The 20,935-nt window shown below is 40.0% G+C and overlaps 1 protein-coding gene and 1 long non-coding RNA gene across 4 annotated transcripts in view; one reads left to right on the forward strand and one right to left on the reverse strand.

The window, feature by feature from the left end:
• The window catches only part of PRELID2 (PRELI domain containing 2), a 57,574-nt gene that overhangs the window by 14,119 nt on the left and 22,520 nt on the right, over nucleotides 1-20,935 (forward strand). The window contains exons 3-7 of one of the 3 annotated variants that reach the window (XM_079968015.1): nucleotides 496-569; nucleotides 1,719-1,879; nucleotides 10,645-10,750; nucleotides 16,989-17,054; nucleotides 17,255-17,478. In XM_079968015.1, coding sequence (XP_079824141.1) covers nucleotides 496-569; nucleotides 1,719-1,879; nucleotides 10,645-10,750; nucleotides 16,989-17,045 — 398 coding nt within the window. In that variant the 3' untranslated portion in view covers nucleotides 17,046-17,054; nucleotides 17,255-17,478. Of the gene's footprint in view, nucleotides 1-495; nucleotides 570-1,718; nucleotides 1,880-4,161; nucleotides 4,506-10,644; nucleotides 10,751-16,988; nucleotides 17,055-17,254; nucleotides 17,479-20,935 lie in introns of those variants that run through there. The other 2 variants (XM_079968013.1, XM_079968014.1) reach the window with 2 other exon arrangements.
• LOC307211425 lies at nucleotides 7,956-10,638 on the reverse strand. The gene is made up of 2 exons (XR_013836445.1): nucleotides 9,040-10,638; nucleotides 7,956-9,003 (listed from the first exon to the last, which is right to left on the reverse strand). It is a non-coding gene; the product is annotated as an uncharacterized lncRNA (long non-coding RNA).

The raw sequence follows: 20,935 nt of genomic DNA on the forward strand, positions 1-20,935 counted from the left end.
ATCTGAAGTGCTGACCCAGGAAGATATTTGAAGCTTGTAGCTAGCAACACGAGAGCCTCGAAAATTAACTCCCCAACTGCTACCAGCTAAATTGTAGAGCAATTCCATTGCAGTTCTAGCCAAATCTGTGAAGCTCGGATTTGGAATTGTGTGATGCTTTGTCATTGCCAGCATAGATGCCAATAAAATGTTTGAACCACACCCTCTGTCCCCTGCCCAGTAGGGTTTTTTGTATGTGTTGAGGTGGGCAAACATACTATAGTTTTTGGACTAAGCATATAACCCTTTAAACGTTTTCATCATGGTCCATCTGGCAACTGGGCTGGAATCCTTTGGCTGCTGAGAAGAAGGGACATTGAATCCCTCTACCACATTTAGGCTTCCTTGCCTTCCTCCTTGCATCTATAGTGCAAGCATTTGGTTTTGTTTTCTTACTATAAACAAAATCTCTATTTTCCAAAATAGCACTAAGTTGGTTTGTTCTTTTATGCTCAGATTTGTCTACAGGAATCATATACCGGAGGAGGATTGCAACATGCCAGAATGTAATTCCACACTTCTTAAGACAGGTAATTAATGTCAGTCAAGGTTGATGCATTCTGGTTTCTAAGGATATAGGGGGAACGGTGCAGGTTTGCAGCCACAAAGACTGAACTGTCCACTTGAACTAGGAAGGTTCTAAGTATCCTGGGTGGACCACGTGAGGATAGGCAACAGCAGCTCATGTGGGCGAGGCGAGGAGGGTGTGGGGAAGTGGCCTTGTCCTGGGTGGAAGCACTGTGCTCGGATGGGGGTGGGGTGCAAGTCAGAGAGGCTTCTGCAGGGCCTCTGCCACCAACACTCAGAGCCCCCTTGACCTTGCTGCTACCAATTTGCCCTCTCCTTGTACTAACAAGCACAGCAATGCTGCCCAGAGGATGCTGTTGCTCCGCCCGCCCATATGAGCCACTACTGAGGATGGGACTGTGTTTGAAATCCTGTATCCTTCCCTTAGTTCCTAAAAGAGCATTTTCCAAAAACAACTCTTATCTGCCATTTTGGGAGCTTGAAAAGGAAATCAAAACAATGTCCTTATAATCTAGGACTCTGAAAAAATAAACATAACATGATAGTGATTTCTTCTGTTTAAACTTTCTGTGTCCTAAAGTTGAAGCTTGGCAACTCTTTGGATTTACATTCTGCTATGTATCACCTTCCATTTTGTGAACTGTTTACTTGCAATCTTTATTCTGTCTGTCAAAACACAAATGATTTCTCTCTGTCACATTTCTGTTTGCCTTTTTTTTCCATGCCTCATCCAGATGGGGAAACATAAAAATTCCAGGTACCAAACAGAATGTAAAATGAACCAAATGTTTTGGCTGTTTATGTCGTGAGTGCAACAGTCGACAAATGTCTTCTGTTAGAATCCATTACTTTAAGCAGGACATGTAGGCAACTAAAATGTCACATAAATTAAGCTGATGCTTAAGATGCAGCAGTTGGCAAAATCTAACTAGGCACCGAGCCGTGAGAACAAGTCCCTAAATGTTTGCATGGTTTCATCACTAACAGCTAAAAGTTTTTAATTTCTGTATTAGCGTCAAGAGATAAATGTTATGGGTGGCTTCAGTCCTTAATCGTTTTATTGTGTGAGGATGGAAACAAATGCTAAGTATAAACATTCTTTTTTCAACCACCTTGATGTTATTTAAACATGTAATCATTATGTCTAACAGATCAGTGTCCTGAAAGTGCCCGAGGTCTACCTAGAAGAAGAATCTTGGCTTAATAAGCAGGATAGAATTATGTCTATGAAGACTCGGTGCCTCACATGGACACAGTATGCTACTCTAAAGGAAGAGTCAGTCTTCAGGGAAAGTTCAGAGAATCCAAACTGGTAAGGTGTAACTTATTTATATGCACATTGTTGTAAATGGCCTTCTAGTTATTTTCTATTTATTCTGTTTACCAGGCAACACCAGAAGGATCTGATGGTTGCTGTTTAGATAATGTAGGCAGCCACATTGTAGCAAGTAGCTTTCAAGCCAGAATTTCACAGCTGATACTGAAATTAGGTCTGCACAACTTGTGACCCACCAAGCCAAGTGCAGGCTGGCGGCTGGGCATGCATAACCGAAGGCTTACTGAACTTCTTCCAGTGGCCTGCCTTAGACTTCCAAAACAGGCTCTTTCTGTGTGTTAGCCGAGCCATGAAAATACATGGCTCCTGTGCTATGTCAGAAGTTGTACAGGTAAAACTTGCATAGGCCAAACATAGGGGGAAATATAAAAATATGAGTAAGCATTAGGTACATGGTTGCCATTGTCCTTAGAGTCAAGTCTTTATATTTTTCCTACTGCAGTTTTGATATGGTAGGAAACAGAAGGGTTGCAAACTTGGTTGTGCGTACTTTCGCTATTAAAAAAAAAAGATATTCTGTGCCAAAGTAGTTGTGAGTCTGTCTCCAGTATAACTTACAGAAATTTGCATATTATATTTACCTTATTGATGGGCAGCAAGTGTATTCTGCATGGTTGGATGCATTTAGCTCTGTTGTGAGTAAGAACTCCAACTATAAAAGCATAGTTTGTTTTGGATAGAATAGGTCTGAGGCCTTACTTTACACAATGAGATGTGAAAGCTCAGGAAAACCCCAGAAAAATCAGGGGACTGCCCCCCATTTTTCCAGTCCCCCCCAGGCCTTCACACCTTTATATTCACCCTGTGCTTGCCTGCTAGATCACTCTACCCAGATTGAGAGTAGGTTGGACCAATTTAAGTCCAGAAAGTTAAAGGGCTGTTTAGTGGAGGCAGCTGAGACAATGAATGAAGTACTTGGTGACAGTGGTGAAGTTAAGGAGGAGGGATTGGTTTGGCAGGTTTGCTTCCCTCTGCTTTTTCTCATGATGCCAGTATATATATATATATCTAATTTTCAGGTAGAGATCTGTTCTGCCAATGCTGGCTGGATGTTTTAGGGCAACTGAACTATATTTATTGAATTTGTTCTGGTAAAAAGCAACAAATGTAATGAACCCTCAGTAAGAGTAGAAATGGCACCCGTGAATAATTGGGCTGTAATAAGAAGAAATATGTGATGGAGCGTAAAATGATACTGAATGACACGATCCACTGCAAATTCTTCTACTGGCGCACTGCAATAAAGCCTCAAATAGAAAACAACAACAACAACCCAGGAAGTAAAAATAAAACTAAGCAATCTCCCCAAGTTAATAAAAAGGATCAATAAAAAATATTGCAATTGGAAGTGTGAAGACATATGGGACGTATTTTGGATAGCTGTTCTTATGTGTACTCAGTTTTATTTTAGGAATCTCTTCAACAGCTTATTTAAATCTAAAGCAAGTCTTAGTCACTTCTGCTCATTTATTCCTGTATACATATAACTAGGGCCCCTTTCATCAGTGCACACCCTCAAAAAGTGAACTCCACCCTTCTACTCCAGGCCAGCTTCTACACAAACACTCTCACATACGCTCTATCTTCCATCCATGCAAGCAGGAAGCATCATCTGGGTTCAAAGATGCAAAAACCCTCAAGGAGTGTGCATAGCAGGGCCACCTAGGGGGTGTAGTTCTGGGGAGAGGAGATGAGGCTTGGGGGGAGTCCCTTGGGCCAGGCAGAGATGTCTGGGGGACTACAGTTGACCACTTGGCCTGAGGTTCCCCATCCCTGTTCTAACCAGTGGGTTGGGGCCAATTGCTTGGGGTGACAATTGGCTTGGAAGACATGCAGTTGGCTTCACCTGTGTGCTTGGAATATGACAGGAAGGCATTTCCCACAATGCTCATGAGATGAACTATTGAAGGCCATTTCTGGCCGTTAGAGAGGCCTTTAGGGCAGCTTCTCACTAGATAGTGGTGTAAGCCTTGCAGGGAAAAGTATATGAGTTTTGCCCCAGGTGAACTTGTTTTGAATTCTGAGCTACCCTTTCCCATTGACATCCTACTATTTTTGCCTGGAAATTTATACTAACTCCTTAATAAAGTATATAAACAGTAAGCTATGGGGTTATGAAAGAGTGCAGAGTGCCACCAAATATGTAATTGCTTTATGAGTTCAGATTTTATGCAAAAAAGAAAAGGAATAAGGTAATGTAATACTTGTCCTTCAAAATGGTACCAGGAATGGTTCTGAAATTTTCATTTCACTTTTAGGAAGAATGACGTAAGTTCTGAGTACTGTCAGGAAAGTGGTCTTTGTGAATTTTATAAACAGAATTTGTGCCTCATCAATCAAGTGGAATATCTAAGCATACTCCTAGGATCTGATCCAGAAGATGGAATCTGAAGGACTGGACAGATCCAAAGGATCTTGTGACACTAGCACAATGGGCAAAAAATATAGCAGACTGAAGTCTAGTGTTAACATAATGCTTGTACACATTGGAAAAAAACAACTCTGGTATCAAACAGTAACTGCTCCGGTATACATGACTTTAAGCTTTGCTCTCTCATCCCTGGAGACCAGAAGAAGCAAAACATGCTCCTTTTATTCAAAATCCCTTGTAGATTTTCTCTTTATAGGGAGTCTCACATCTCACAGTGTGTTTCATCTAGCTCACTTCCTTCTTGTTGATAACTTTGCATCAGCCCATGTGATTTTAACACACAGCATTTGATGAGCATGTTGGATTATCTGTTACCGTACTTTATCTATGTTTTAATAGTTTTAATTCATTTTTAGTCTTAGCGTATTGGGGTTCCTGTACACAACTTACAGGTGGCTGCAAGTGGCATACAAATTATTAAAATAAGTAATAAAAATATAACCGGGGGGGGGGGGGGGGCTAAGTAGAGATGGGAAGGCCTGGGAAAAAAAACAGAAAAATTTGGGGGGGACGGACCAGGTTTTCCCCCGAAGCCGTCCCCCCAGAAAAAATGAAGGAAAAAAAAAAAGTTTGATATTGTTTGAATATTCCCCACACTCCCCGCCCCCCATTTTTCCTGAAAAAATGGCTTTGGGGAAAAACAGGAATAAAAAACTTGTATTACCCCCCCCCCCCCATTTTTCCATTCCCCCCCCCAGGCGTTCCAGCACCCACACTTTGGAGCTCCCTGCCGGCTGCCACCAGGAAGGTGCTTTCACTGTACTCTTTCTGGCAACTGCTCAAAACATTTTCGTTAGGGCCAGCCCAGCTGAACACGTAGAAGCTGCATGCGATTTACTTCCTTTTAACCACTGCTGACTTTAATCATCTTTTGAATACTCTTAAATACCTGCTTCTAACTGTGTTTTATCAATCATTTTAATATTCTGTTGTATATTTTTGTAAACTGTTTAGAAGCTCTCTTACCATCATGCTGTTTATAATATATAATAACAAATTCAGTTTAAAAAACCACACACACTCCTTTTCCTTTCAAACAGAGTTTGAGCCTTAGCACAACATACTATTCAGGAACTGGATGTTGGTTCCTTCTGGGCCTGGCATGCAAAAAAATTTCCTTACGCTTTGCCCTGGCTGTCCTCAAGTAGAGATGGGAAGACCTCGGAAAAAACTGAAAAAAATTGGGGGAACAGATTCCCCCCCGTTTCCCCCCAAAGCCGTTTTTTAGAAGTCCATGAGAAAAATGACAAACAGGAAGAGGAAGAATAAATGGAAAATGATAGTAGTAGTTCAGAAAATGAGATAGAATAAACTGCATGTATATGTAGTGTCTTCTGGTTGTTGTTTTTTTAAAGCACTACTCAAAGGGTAGACCTTCTGTGGAGCTTAAATATTGAGGTGGACCTTAACTTTATTTGCTGTTGGTGCTAAGGGGCAAATCTGATTATAATTTACTGTATGTTGATGGTTTCTTGGTTTTTTTGTTGCTTTTGAGGGAAAGGGGCGTGGTTACCTGTTTTATTGCAAGCATAATACATACACTGCGTTTCACGCAATTTGTAAAACTACTCCACACTGAACTTTTTTTCAATTTTTCCAAAATTTCATTTTTCCCCCAGAAAGAAATGGGGGGGGGGGGAGAACGTTTTCCCCCCATGGCTTCAAAATTTTACATCTCTAACCCTAAGTGATTCCATGAACCACCAAGTTGTATTGCAATGTGGAAATAAAAGCACCACTGACAAATTTACCCTTTGATTTGTAAAAAGTATAAGGGACCCATGCCCAGGTGCAGCAATATATCACTATTTCTCAGCATATGCTGCACTGACAGTATATATTCAGTGTAAGCATCAAAGGGTTATTAATTAAGGTACTTCAGGTTGTGTAAGCTAGTGGCCAGCTGGGCTGAAGAGGAAACCTCTTCAATGTTACTGCAGAACACAAATGGCCAGGTGTATATTTCTCTTTTCAGCCTTTTCGGAAACATCTGGTATATGTCATTATTGAAATGTGGTATGTGTGGAAGGAGACAACAAATGCTCTCCTAGTTTCTTCCAAAATCTGGTGTTCCTATGAAACACAAGTGAAGCACATGAATTCACTGATGATAGTCAATGGGTAATATTATTATCAATGGGGCAGAGCAGGAAAACGTTGCAGTGTATTCTCGTCTTCTTACAGAAGTGCTTCTGTCCTTGGTACTTAACTCTTTAATAAGTCTCAATATTTGGCCTTAAAAACTATTACAAATATAAAGTAATCTATGATAGGATATAACCAAACCTACTGTATCTTTTTGGAAAGTTGCTTATTTGGTTGCTATGCATCTTAAAATATTGTAACCAAATATTGCATAGTTTTTCCTAAGCTCAGGGAGCAGGTTTTTGTCTGTATTAGGATAAAATTGAGCTCCTTTTTCAATCAAGATAGCAGTCTGAACCTTTCATTGATTTTAACCAGTGATTCCAAAACTGCTCCGATTTATTATTTCTTAGAATTCCTAAGCAATGCTGGGTATGAGGCTGCTATCTGTATCCTTGCACAAACATGAGAAAATAACAACGGTACAGCAAAAGTTACAAGCCTGTAATATATATTGGTAGCCTTAATACTTACTACTGAATTGAAAAACAGCTTTTTAGAAAATTAGATCTTATCAACAGTTCTGGCAGCTAGGTTACTTGGTGGTGATGGATTTGATGATGGGTTCTGGGGTGGAAACACCCATGCATTTAGAAAGAATAAATTTGTGACAATTTCCAGTTCCTGTTATGTTGTTTTAATGCATGTTTGCCTGGTGTCTAAGGTTATTTTGTTTATTGTATATCAGTCAATGTTGCACTATGTCTTATACATTTTTTGGGGGGGAGGGGTGAGTTTTTTACAGTGTGAATTTTGCTCCCCCTCTATTCTTCTCACTCATCCTGTTTTTTAAAAAATACTCTGTCAAAAGTGATGCCAGAATATATGAAAGGCAGTCCTTGAAATTACAGCAGCAGCACTTGTTCCATTTGAAATTACAGCTTGCTGAAGCTTTGTTCTATATCATTAAATTCGACTGAACCTTGCCCCTAATCTGCATTGCACAAAGGAATGTGTTTTTCTCAGAAGTCATAGAAAAACAGTATGTGGAAAGACAAACTTGGTGTGCTCTCTGCTACTAAAGCTCTCCATATACCTGTTTATGAAACTGGAAATATGCTTGGTAGGAAGATCAGACAATTTGGTCTTTGATTCTTGTTGGAAAGAAGAGTTTCTAGACCTTCTAGAAATCTCAGGTGGGAAATCTGGCTTTAAAAGGCCAACTTGAGAAACAATTTGAATGTTGTAGATCCATGACTATAGAAGATTGGCTTATTTGTTAGGCTGATATAACAATGAGTTGTTTATTATTATTATTGAGAACCAAACTTTGGTTCACTGCCACTGGGTATTGGACACTGGTATTTGGACAAGTCTGATTTATCTCCAGATTTTGTAATTTGTGAAGCATGCCATCTCAGCAGATGTTAAATGCTCAGTTATAGCCAACACTATCCACTACAGTTCTACAGATGTACAAATTGTGATATATTGGAAGCAGAATCCAGCTTCCTAAGATTAATAGGCTTTTTTAAAAAAAGAAAATTGCTAGTCATTATGATTGTGAAGATATGCTTTAGTTTGTGGGTAGTTCTTGACAAAATCCCCAAAGCTATAGGGGAATGTGGTGGGGAATGTGTGGCCTTCCAGGTGTTTTGGTCTCCAATTCCCACCATTCCTGTGTTCACTGTGGCTGATGGAAGTTAGAGTCCAACAGCATCTGGAGGGCTACAAGTTTGCAAAACATGCTATAGGAGTTGCTAAGATTTCCAGGGAGCTGAGGTTCAGTGCCTTGCCTATTCACATCACTAAAAGAAGCAAAATACAGTGGTATCTCGGTTTACGAACTTAATCCATTCCAGAAGTCTGTTCTTAAACCAAAACTGTTCTTAAACCGAGGTGCCCTTTCCCTAATGAGGCCTCCTGCCGCCGGTGCCCTTCCATTGTTCGGCTTCCGTTCTTAGACCAAAGTAAAATTTGCAAACTGGGACACTACTTCCTCTTTTGCGGAGTTCGTGAACCAAATAGTTCGTAAACAGGGCTGTTCTTAAACCGAGGTACCACTGTAAATGATAGAAAATAGGGTGTGTGTGCTGAAGGACACATTTTGCAGGAGAAACAATGCAGACTTTCATAATTATGCAGGTGCAGAATTTGGATTCTTCTTTTTTAGCACAAGTATACAGTGAGCATGATTCTTTGCTGGATGAGAAACCTATTTCTCCAGTGACTGTGCATAAAATTGCACTGTTTCCTTCATCACATTTTCATGAAGGCACCCTCAATTTCCTGTTCGTCTGACTGAAATTTTCCTTCAAGTCTCATGCATTGCACACCTTGAAATGCCATTTGCCACCATAAAAATTATAATATGCCAGAAAAGATCTGTAAGATTCTAACGGTTGAGCATTTCCCCAAATGCCAGTCTTGTCCATCTCTTTTTATTTAGAGTTCTCATACTGCTGGGTTGATTCTTCTTATGAAATTATCCTGCTCTGAATGAGTAACAGTGTGTCAAACAGTCTGCTCACATGAACAGTGCAATATGGGGGAAACAATCTGTGGGACAGAAAGTGGAAACTTGCTTGAGCAGATGCCTCCCCCCACCCCAGTTTTGCACATGAAACCAGTGAGATGCTTCAGTTATCAGAGCAGTTTCATGACATGAAAAGAAGAGGGACTGCTAGTGACAGAAGAGACGGGGGTTTGTTCAGAACCCCCACTGAATATTTTATCAAGAACTTCTCAGTTGATAAAGTTTCAAAACTTTTCCTTTAAAGGCATCTATGGTAAGAAATCTTATCTGAACTAAAACATCAAGACTTTAATTAAAGGATCTTTAGTATAAAACTCCAATCACAAAAACAATTAAGCCAAATTTGCTATACTTTTAACTAGTCAATAATTCAGTAGTTGGATCTTGCTAATAGACTTCTTTCTGCCACTGTGTTGTTGTAATGATGGCGCATCACCCAGCTCTGCGTTGCAAGGATCAATCTGAGATCAATATTTTCTGTGAGCTTTTCGTGTCTTTCAGAGGCTGTGAAAAAAAGAAAAAAAGAAATAGCAACATTGGGCTTCTTCTCACAATTACTTTATCAGGTTTAATAACCCCCCAAATGCCATTTGCCTTTTGTTGCCGCCTCTCTTAGGAAAAACCTCACCCACTAGTTGCTTGCATTGATGGAATATTATTGGTTATTTCTACAGCACATTGCGTATGCAAAGAGCTTTCTTCTAATGCAACCATGTGAGTTTGGATCTTTAATGCTTCCACTTATAGGGATGCTGGGTCTTTGAACCACTTCAGATGCAGAAGGGAATAAGGATCAAGCTATTTAAGCGTAGGAAGGGCTGTTATCTGTCAGGGATGTTGTAGTTGCCTCCGCTATTGTAGATTGGGGTGATACTCAACTCCCCTTTGAGCTCAAGTATTTCTGCTTGCACAACAGGACTCCCCCCCCCCCGACTTGCCCCATTCCCTCCCCAAATTGGGGAGAACCTTTAGAACAGATTTAGGGGGCACACAGATTGAGAAGAGGGGGAGAATGTTCCATTTCGCAGGGGGAAATCCTTGTGCTGATGGGACAAGAGTCTTAGTGCTGTGCTGGATTCCACCCCCTGCACTGACCAGATGGTTGGGCTAGGTTACTTCCAGGGTCCCTTCCAACGCTGTGATTCTTATTTCATGATGTGCAGCATCCCTTTCCTATGAAATAGGCCATAGGATGTCTTCCTGCCTTTAAAATAGTCCAACTACTCCTCTTTTTGGAACAAGGCGGAATGGGGCCAATGTGTTGCATGTGCTGATAACTTTTCATTTATATACTTCTGTACTGCACTCTAGATGAGCCTGGCCTGGAATGATTCAGAAACTTCACAAGGATGGAGACAGTTTGATTACCAGTGTTTGGTTACAGGAAACATAACATCAGTACTTTATGAGCTCCGGCGGCTGCGAGTTTGTCTTTCCACAATCAGATTTAGTAGCAGCAATTTACTGCAATTGCATGCATACTGGAAAATCAGTGGTGACATGCAAGAAGACTTGTTCTGTTCTGGCCCTGAGATTTTGAAACAAGCACCCCGCCCCTCTCTCTCTCTCTCTCTGTGTGTGTGTGTTCAAATATGGTCTTTATTCCTTTTACAGGGTGAAATTTTATTACAGAACCACAGTATCTATTGGGAGGGAAAGAAAATGTTTAATTGCATTTCTGTTTTGTAGGACAGAGTTCATTCAGAATGGCAAAGTATCAATAAGAGGATCAGGTCTACTGAACTGTTTCTTGGAAGTTTTTGCACGGACCTTTTTAAATCAAGGAGTGAAAAGGGTAAGCTCTTTAATTTAATTTTATTTTGGAAAAAAAAGTTTTTTCTTTGTTATTGATACATTATGCGTCACCCTTAGTGAATGTGCATTATGACTTTTCCCCCAACTCCTTCCTTAGTAATTTCAGTTGATGGTGTTTGGCAGCTTCCTGTGCAAAATAACTCCCATTATGTATTAATTTAGATTCATAGCCTACATCTACTTCTGGGCTCCTGTCTGTGTTCCATTTCTTTGTAATTTCATTCAGATGGGGATGTGGCAAATGTGTGAAACACAGGTGCTGAACTAAGTGAGAATGTTTATGAGCTAAGCGAGGATGGTCCAGCTTTTCATGCCAAGTGGGCCACAAGAGTACTTCGACATGGAGCCGTGCTTCTAATTTTGGGGCCAATCACAGCTGTAATTTTTACAGTATTCCCTAGTCTCTGCTAGTCAAAGACATGAAAAATCACATCCAAATCCAGCTGCATGTAGTTGCTAAATACTACTAGAACATGGGTAGGCAAACTAAGGTCCGGGGGCTGGATCTGGCCCAGTTGCCTTCTAAATCCGGCCCATGGGTGGTCTGGGAATTAGCGTGTTTTTACATGGATAGAATGTGTTCTTTTATTTAAAATGCATCTCTGGGTTATTTGTGGGGCCTGCCTGGTGTTTTTACATGAGTAGAATGTGTCCTTTTATTTAAAATGCATCTCTGGGTTATTTGTGGGGCATAGGAATTCATTCATTTCCCCCTCAAAATATAGTCTGCCCCCCCCACAAGGTCTGAGGGACAGTGGACTGGCCTCCTGCTGAAAAAGTTTGCTGACCCCTGTACTAGAATGTCTACTCCAGGGTAGCAAGGTTTATAAGTGCTGTATCTCCATGACTTTATCCAACCTGCAATCTGCATCAGCCACGTGGTGTGAAAGTTTTAAATAGTTCAACAATGTTATTGGGGAAAATAGTTCCCAAATATAGCTGACATGAATGAAGGGCACTATAGACATGAATGAAGGGCACTATTCCTAGAGTGTCATGACATGGACATGGAATTCAGGAGCATTTGGGCAGAGGAGGGTCCTCAGGGCAGGGGACTGAACTATGCAAATATGTTAAAGTGAAAAAACAACAAAAACCTCTTTCCTCTTTCTTTCTCTGTGTATTCCCCAACTTTACTTCTCCATAATCTTGTAGATTTCATTCAGCCATGTGGTAGCTGATAAGATAGTTATATGAATAATTTAAAAATCTTGGCACAATTATTCTGAGAAAAGAAAACAATTGATTTCTGGCACCTTTTTGGCATTCTCCAGGATAAATGTCAGAACTTTTTAAGATCATGCAGATAGAACTGCATCACATCATGAGAGGAAGTGATGGATGCCACATGAGCTCTTCTTTCTATACCTTTTCTAAATAAAGAGAATCATTGATTTTTGTTAAACCCCTCTAGTCTGCAGGCATTCAGACTTCTGCTGTTTATTCTGCCAGATAAACCTGGAAAGTCATTTTGTCTGAATGGATGCTTGACATTTTTGTTGTGGCTATAGGTGGCTCAAATCTTCTTACAGCTGTAAGTATTTTCTGTTGCTGTTCTTTGGGAGAAAGCTTTGCTTTCTGACCTTTCCATTATGTCTATACACAGCACAAGCAAGGCAAGGAATTCATCAGCAACCCACAGTACACACAGTTTAGGAAGAAATAGATGGATGCACTGTACTTACGAGGGACATGCTTTAGATTTTGAAACAGTCACCTGATAGACCTCAATAGGGAGAATTACCTGTATTGTTATAGAGGTTGGAAAACATATATTGTAACATTTAAACGGTGCTATAAGTATATATTTATTCATCACGGATGGATATACTCTTCAAATCAGGTAGTGTTGCCACATAATTTAGAACCATTCGCCAGATTTGCACATAGCCCCCTGGCTTATTTTGCCAAAGTGTGAGTGGTTTGAAAATCCAAACCAGCCCAGTAACCTTAGTTTTGTTTCTGGCAAACCACCTTGTGAAGCCATGACTTGTTGGTTTATGAGCCACAGTTTGTTTCAGCTGATTTGGAGCTAAGTCTGAACCCAGTAGCCTTGCTTAACCATGGTTTATTTGGCTACCTGACCTCAGATGCTTGCCCAAACTACAGAAGCATGAAACAAGGGCAGTTAGAAAACAAGCCAAGCTTGGAGAAACAAGTTGTAGCTTATTTACTTCTCTGTGAGACAACTCACGTTTTCTGAAACAATCCATGGTTAAACAAACCCTGGTTTAGCCACTGTTTCTAAAAACCCACTGTTTCTAAAACACGTAGTTAGGATTCATTATCATGTGACTCATTTAGAGGATCCCCTGAGTACTTTGGCCTTCCCTGGCAAGTACGACCATACTTGCTAAGGATTCTTAGGAAAGGCATTGAAAATAAAGCTGCCAGAGTTGTAGTTCTCTTATCCAGATCTATGGATCTGGTACATTTGGAATAGTGTGTGTAGCAATTCTGGGCATTCCCAGAAAGAATATAGTAGAGCTGGAGAAAGTCCTGTAAAGGTCATCCGAAATGATTGAGGGGCCAGAGGACCTTCCCCACAAGGCAAAGCTAAAGCGTTTGGGTCTCTCTTTTTTGTTTAGACTATGGAGTGAGGGGCATAATAGAGGCTCATAAAATTTATGTGTGGCATGGGTAATAGAGAGAAGCTTTTCTCCATTTCATAATAGCTAGAACTTGAGATCGCCCAAGTTAAATTGATTTGGAGTAGATTTTAGGACAGACCAATGAATAAATAATTTATGGGACGTGCTGCAACGAGATGTGATGGCCACGAACTAAGCTGGGTTTAAAAGAGGATTAGTCGAACGCATGGTAGATTGGTGTGTCGGTGGTTATTAGTCATGAGAGCTATAGAAGACCTTCGCATTCAGCGGCGGTGTGCCACTGAATACCAGATGCTGAGAAACAGCAATAGAAAGCTCTGATGGAAGGAGGGAATTGGACAGCTCAGGAGGCATCTTGGAGGTGGTGGCAGGGAGGGGACACATGTAATATAAATTTTGGGCTGCAGGTTGCCCACCTCTGCTTTGGCATCTGAGCCAGGAAGTATTTGAGGGGAGTGAATCTTGTGTGTGTGTTTGTTCTGTGACTTGTCAATCAGAAAAGCTTTTAGTGACATGAATAAATAACAGCTCAAATCCAAGAGAAGTATAAAAAGATTGGGTTTTTTTATTATCAAATTGGTCAAAAACATAAGATGGAAATGGAGTATAGTTGGACCCACAATGTCACTAATGGCTTTTGTAATAGATGACCTATAATTGAATATACAGCAAGGAAAATTTGAGATTGTGAGGAGAAGGGATATATAAATATTAGAATTTAAATGACCATGACAGGGTGATCTGCTTTACTCTTTAAGATCAAACTGATAAGTATAATCAGTTTTTTTTTTGGGGGGGGGGAACTATATTTGAAAAACTGCAAGATTTTTTTCGAATATGACTCAATGAGTTTCAACAAGTCAAGATTATATGGCAGAATACCTTGAGTTATTTCAGGAAAAATCCTTAGATAATTAGGGAATATTTTCAGATAAATTATTATAATTTTTACCTGAACATGTATACTAGAGAAACGTTTTAAAATGTTGTCTAGATTGTACATTACATATATGTAATGGTGAGAATTTTAAGATCAGTTTAACTACTTGACCTATTATGTCTTTTAACATATGTGTTAAAAAGTGTACTTTTTGGAGACATGTTGAGAGTAACCCTATGCATGTTTATGAAGAATCCCACTTTCTTTAATAGGACCTGCTCCCATGTGTCAGTTGTCATAGGAGTACAGCCAGTACCAATTTGCTAGGCAGCGAGTCCCATTTAACTCAGTGAGATACACTTTTAAGCAAGGTAACTTAGGATCATGTTGTTGCTAGGCCTTCGTGTACCAGCTAACAGGGAACCAATGAATATCTGTGCAAAAAATATATGTGAGAAAGGATTGTAAAAAAAAAGAGCACACATGGACACCCTTTGTTAGATTTTGTGATAACCCATCATTTTATGTCAAATACTGTTTTAATATGTATTGTGTATAATTCAATATGTAATGAATTCAGTGGCTGTGTCCAGGAGGCAGAGGGCAGTGGGGTTCCATTGCCACGGAAGTCCAAACTGCACCTACTGAAAGTGCAGACAGTTGTGGAGGTACAGCCTGTTTTTTCCCTGCCAGAGGTAGGAAGTGTAAGTCCTTGAAACAAGCCATTTCAGAGGCAAAGCAGTGCAAGGCAACAATCTGCTTGATCCTAAGCTTGTCCATTTGCTGCAGAGAGCCATGGTGCAGTGCTTGCCTGGAGCTGGTGCAGCAAAAACTAAGAAACACCCACCAACCCACTGTTTTCTGCCCTGACCAGCAGAGATTTGGATACAGTGCTTGGCTCCACCTCTCTAAGCAACCTTGGGGCAGCATTAGGATTGCCCTGCCCATTAGTGGATATTCAGTTGCACTGAAATAAGTGGGAACCTTACATAACTAACTGGGTCTGAATCGAACACATAACTATGCTGTGAAGTTAGTAATCTGATGAGTTTTTGAATTAAAAGAAGAAAAAGTTTAAAAAGTAAAGAAAAGGGCTTTTAAAAGATGGTTTAAAGAAAATATTAAACAGAATATATATCATTTTAATAGGTAGGAATAGGTTCCTTTACATTTCAAGTGCATCATGTTGTAAGGTTAACATTCTGAAGCTTGATCTCATGTGTCAAGATTTAAGCACAAGAGCTTTAGTTTAAAGGGATATATTGATCAGACTTTGATTGAGCCTCGTCTAATCGAAAAGAACAGTGGTGCTTACTAATAGCTGTCATTTAATGTTTCGTCTTCATTTCATAAATCTCCCTTCTCTGCTTCCTTAAGCCCCTCTGTCAAACAATTTCCCGCAAAACTGCTGTGCTAAGATGAGAAATGAAAAAGCAACTGTCACAGTGTGAACATAATTGATTCAATAAATAACATTTTTAAATTCCAAAGGCAAACCTCGGGGTTTTCACTTATGTCAATTAACTACTTAGTAAATGGTGGTAAACTTAATTTGGACAGATGGGCTGTGCTAGCCCATTCTCACTTCCTCTGGAAATGAAAGAAAGAGAAAGCATTTTCCCTGATTTTTTTTTTAAAAGTAATGTTTGGCTTGAATTTGGAAAGCATCACTTTGAAAACCTTTGCATTACTTGATGATGAAACAAACTGAATGGTGGTCTCTTCAGGTTATTGCTGTTTGGAAGTGATTCATATTTGTCATGATATTGCACTATGGGACAGGAAACCTGCTGTGTCTTTTTTTGAGGGGGGCATTCTTCACTATGTTGGTAGAAGCTTCCCTTTTGCTAAAAGGGAACAGAGAGATCCTGTGGCTGCAGAGCTTTCACTCATGGTCATTGTTCAACGCTTGCCCAGGTCTGTGATGACAGCTGCAAAACAAGTAGCATGTAGTTAATTACCACAACCAATCTGCCAAGTTGTGGTTTGCATATTGCCAGCATACTTCTCATAGTTGTAACAGACTTAGTCCAGGGCTGAAATAATATTCTGCACCATGTAGATGTGCAGGTAAAGAGGAGATTCCCCATCTATACAACCCACAAATGACAACAAGGCAAAATGATGCTCCAGCTCTAGTTTCACTGTACTTAAAATAGCATGTATGAGTTGTGAGTAGGCACACAAATCTGGAGTGTCCAAAAGTGTGACCCGATGATCACCAGAACCTAGAATCCCCATTTCTATATGCAAGGCATGAACTCCACTGCTGAGATATTGCTGTCCCCCAACCATGTGATGCATTCTCCTTCCTTCCTTCAGATTCGTTGATGTGAGCTTCAGTGCACTGCTCTGTCATCAGGTTGCCAGTATCTTTGAGTTAAGGAGGACGAAACAGTAGGGAATGAAATGGAGGACAAGCTATCCCTGGAGAGGTTACCTGTTTGGTCCCCTGTCACTGAAGCAGAAATCAAAAGTCTTATTGAGAGAATTCCCCTAGACAAACCTCCAGGATGGGATATGTTGCCCCACCCCAATCTTTCGTATGGACCCAGAGTGGTGGGTACCAATCTTGTCATCACAGTAAAGACTGATATATTTCCTTAGTGATATTGGTCTTGATCTGCTTAGATGATCTCTAAACAGAGAGATTCAATTTGTAAAGCTATCGTGCGCTGGTAAAATGTTCAGGCGGTTCAAAATTACTGTCTGTGTTCTTTTTACAGGGTGTTACGATAATGGAGAAACTTCTACAAGAACAGTTTGGGAGCCCCTTTTTGTAATGAGGAAATGTGAGTGTGTTTATACTGTTTCTTTTATAAGAATGTGATAATCAAATTCAGTAGTTTTCATAAATGTAATCCCCCCCTCATATATTTTTCATGAAGGACAATGTATGTATTCTTCAAGTAGTTCTAGAAACAAGAGCAAATGGCTATTGATTGGTTTGTTATAAATGTTCTCCTAAGACACACTTTTTTGTACCTTACAGGAGGAGAAATCTCCATGTGTCTAAAGTGGAACCACAGCAATATGTCCTCATTACCAGGCCTGCTTCTTGCTGAAGTTAACTTTATGGGTTAGATTAACAAATAAGGAAAGACTGAGTTGAAGGAAGACAATTGCCTACAAACTAAGCAGCCATGTGGAATGGCACAACTTAAAATCTGTGAATCAGTGTGATCATGGCGAACGAAAGTATGGTTTGGAAAAATACATCACTGTGTAGTAGCTCTTTGATCTCCCATAGACTAATCTTCAAAAAGATTCCCACCCACCCCCTCAAAAAAACCCCCACACATTGGCACTATGGAAAGACTATCAGCCAAAAGAAACAAGATTTTACTCTTGTTTTAATACATGGTCCTTTGTTCGGGGCAGAGAATCTATTCCACAGCAGTGCAACTGAAATTGAGACATTTTATTAACAGGTACTGTGAATCTATTCTCATGAAGGCTCTACATGAACTGCAAGATTATTTTAGTTTCAAAATTCTTGTATTATGCAAATACCATTCTTTAAAACCTCCAAAATGCTATTAATGCATCTCCAGTTTGCCAATGTATCCCTCTAAAATGTGAACTGTTGCCAAACCTTGCTAGTTTTTCAAGCCTACAAAAGCTTCTCAGAATCTTTATTAACTTAATGCTGAATTCCAGTGGTAGCCCTCTTTAAAAAGCTGGAAAACTTGTTTAGTCTTTCAGTGCTTGTAACTAGGTAATTGACATCTAATTAAGTGGTAAGTTGACATAAGGGCTCAGGTTTTCGTTTCTTTCTTGAACATTTTTGGTGATGTTGTTTTTTTAAAAAATGTGTGTGTACACCATTCTATCCAGATATGAAATGCTACTTGAATGCCCTTTTCTGAAATAAAGGAGAACTAACGCTAGATTTGCAAATTACTAATAATGCATAATGTGTGCCACAATGCTAATAAGAAGTACTTAAATGTCTGCATATATAAAAAAATTCATTTTTATTTGCACAAAATGTTGTCAGCGTTATACATTAGATGAAGTGCTGGGAGGACAATTAATAACCGCGATCTGGTAACTCCTCTGCACCGGATAGATATTGTAAACATGATATGGTCTGCTGGGTGATGCTTAGGTACACATTCAGTGTTAGAAATTTTTAAGTCTTGGTTAAATAAAATATGTTTTGGAGCAGTAGGGAGGATTATGTTGTTTTGACATAAAACCATGTCCTTTTCAACCTTGTCACCTGGAGTTTTATGGCTGAGATTGCTGGAGCAGTCTGGATTAAATTTAGATTTACCCGGCACAGCAGTTATGTCAGGTCATTTTTAATTCATTTCCTTTAGCAATGAGCCAGCCTAACCAGTCATTTGAACAGCTATTTGACAGCTGGCTAATGGGACTGAAAAGTGTGCCAACTGCCCTGCTGGCTGCCTCCCTTTCTTGCTCCCTCGTGCTAAGCACGTTGAAAGCAAGAAAAGGAAAAATAGACACGTGTTTCCAAGCCTTCTCAGTGCTGAGAAGCAACTGAGCCCTTAAGAAGGAAGGATCTAAGGATCTGTGATTTAAGTGTTAAAATAGGAATGCAACAAACAGGTAAGCTGGATGTGCATTTGATCTGAACTGGAAGCAGGGTTATGGTATGAACATTGCCAGTGACAGTATCTCATAAAGTACTGCAAGCGCAGCACTTGGGCACTAAGCAGATTTGCTTTTGCCCTTTAAGTGCTCAGATGGGTCCATAGCACTGTTGTGAAATAGCATTTGTTTTGTCTGGGAGTTCCCCCAGAATTCATCTGCACCAGCTACCTAGAACATACTACCTGTTAACCTAATACCTGCTGACCGGTGCAATTGCCTTGGCTCCAGATGAGCCCCTTGTTCAGCACCCTACTACTCTCGGGCCATTTGGAAGAGGACAGGATCTTGTGCAGTAGAAATCTTGCACTATTTAATGCAAGAGTTGTCAACCTGGTCCCTACCACCCACTAGTGGGCGTTTCAGGATTCTAGGTGGGCAGTAGGGAGTTCTATAGCACAAGCTGAATCCTCCCTCCATCAAGCACTGGTGGGCGGTAAGGACATTTTACCATCAAGAAAGATGCATTAGTGGGCGGTAGGTATAAAAAGGGTGACTACCCCTGGTTTAATGAGTAACAGTCTTCCAGCTGGAGAGGTTTGAGATCCAAATAATGCTGTTGCAATCTTGTTTCAGGGAGTGTATATGTAGTCTCTGCAACTATATTAAGGTCAGCCTTCTTGTATTTTTTAATTTTTTAAAAAAATAAGGCAAGAGAGATAATTACTTTCTTGAAATTTTTTTATAGTCCTCCTTGAACACTATTGTATGTCGGGCTCATTAGATTCTTCCTCACATTATGTCTCTGACTTGCTAAGTTGTAGGCAACACCTGCTTTACATGTACTCATTGCATTCCAGGAAGCTAGAAATTTTCATTTTTATATAATATCAGGTCTTACAGAGTTTGGAGGAGCTCATCTGCTTTTTTCCAAGCAGTTCACAGATCCTCTCCTTTTCCCATGTGGAGATTAATCTCAGCGTTTAAAAAGGGAGCATCTTGTACTGTTGACGGATGGCGCAAATACATTTGTATGTCAGGTGGTGCAAATATGGCGATGTATCAGAAAGCAGCTTTTCTAAGGCCCTGTCTAAACAGTACAATAATCTTAAAGTGCCCTCTGTGTGGCTGTTGTGTGGAGCAGTGTACCATACGGACTCCTGACATCCTATTGGCAGTTGCAGGAGGATGTAGTGGAGGCACAGCAATGTGAAGGCATGGGAATTCTTCTTGCAACAGGTGTGACTTGCATGGCAAGCCACTGTGTGTCTCTGTGGAGACTGTAAATGTATAGATAGGTCTACCTCAAGTCACACTGCATGCACCACAAAACCTTTGGGCATGTATGTTCTCTAATAGCAAGGCCAACGCAATATCACAGATTGTTTCAGTTAACCACAGGCAAGGTTGTTGGGTGCCTTGTCAACTGCATGTTTGTTTGCAGATTACAGTGCCTGCTACTGGCTGCTGAATGCTTGGATATAGCCCTCAGCTTTGTAAACTACAAAACAGCATTGAAATGTAAGAATGCCTAAACACTATACTTGATGCCTAAAAGCAACCAACTTCATGAAGTGCCTTTGATGTCTGTGCCTTGAAAATGTCATCTAGAAAGAAATACAGAATCGTCCCCACCCCCAGATGTTAAACATTAAAAATGTTTTAAGAACTTAATTTTTAGCCCATAATCATTTGCAATATTTTTACATTAACAGCTATCTTTCTTTATCCCAGAACTTGCTTTGCGGTGTATATGTGTTGCGAATCTATTGTTAAGGGAATGGGTTAATGAAATTATAAATGATGTTTTTCACATCCATTTCTATAATAATTGTACAACTCATTAAAAAAGGTGTTCTGATCATTCACAATGTTTGCCCTTCAGATATTCTTATTGATATTCCATACACTCTGTTTCTCTCCTAAAACGTATAACGAAAACACACACACCAAACCAGATTTCAAAATGAGTTCCTTAGAAATTATAGGCAAAACAGCATAAAGGATGACTCCTGTGCAAAAAGCAGGAAGGGTGGAGAATAACAAGATGGCCACAAGGTTATTCTAACTTGTCAGGATTGTGAGTTGAATATATTAATGAGGAAAGAATGCCTTC

Source organism: Podarcis cretensis, assembly GCF_951804945.1.
Source record: "Podarcis cretensis genome assembly, chromosome: 2".
Classification (NCBI taxonomy): Eukaryota; Metazoa; Chordata; class Lepidosauria; order Squamata; family Lacertidae; genus Podarcis; species Podarcis cretensis.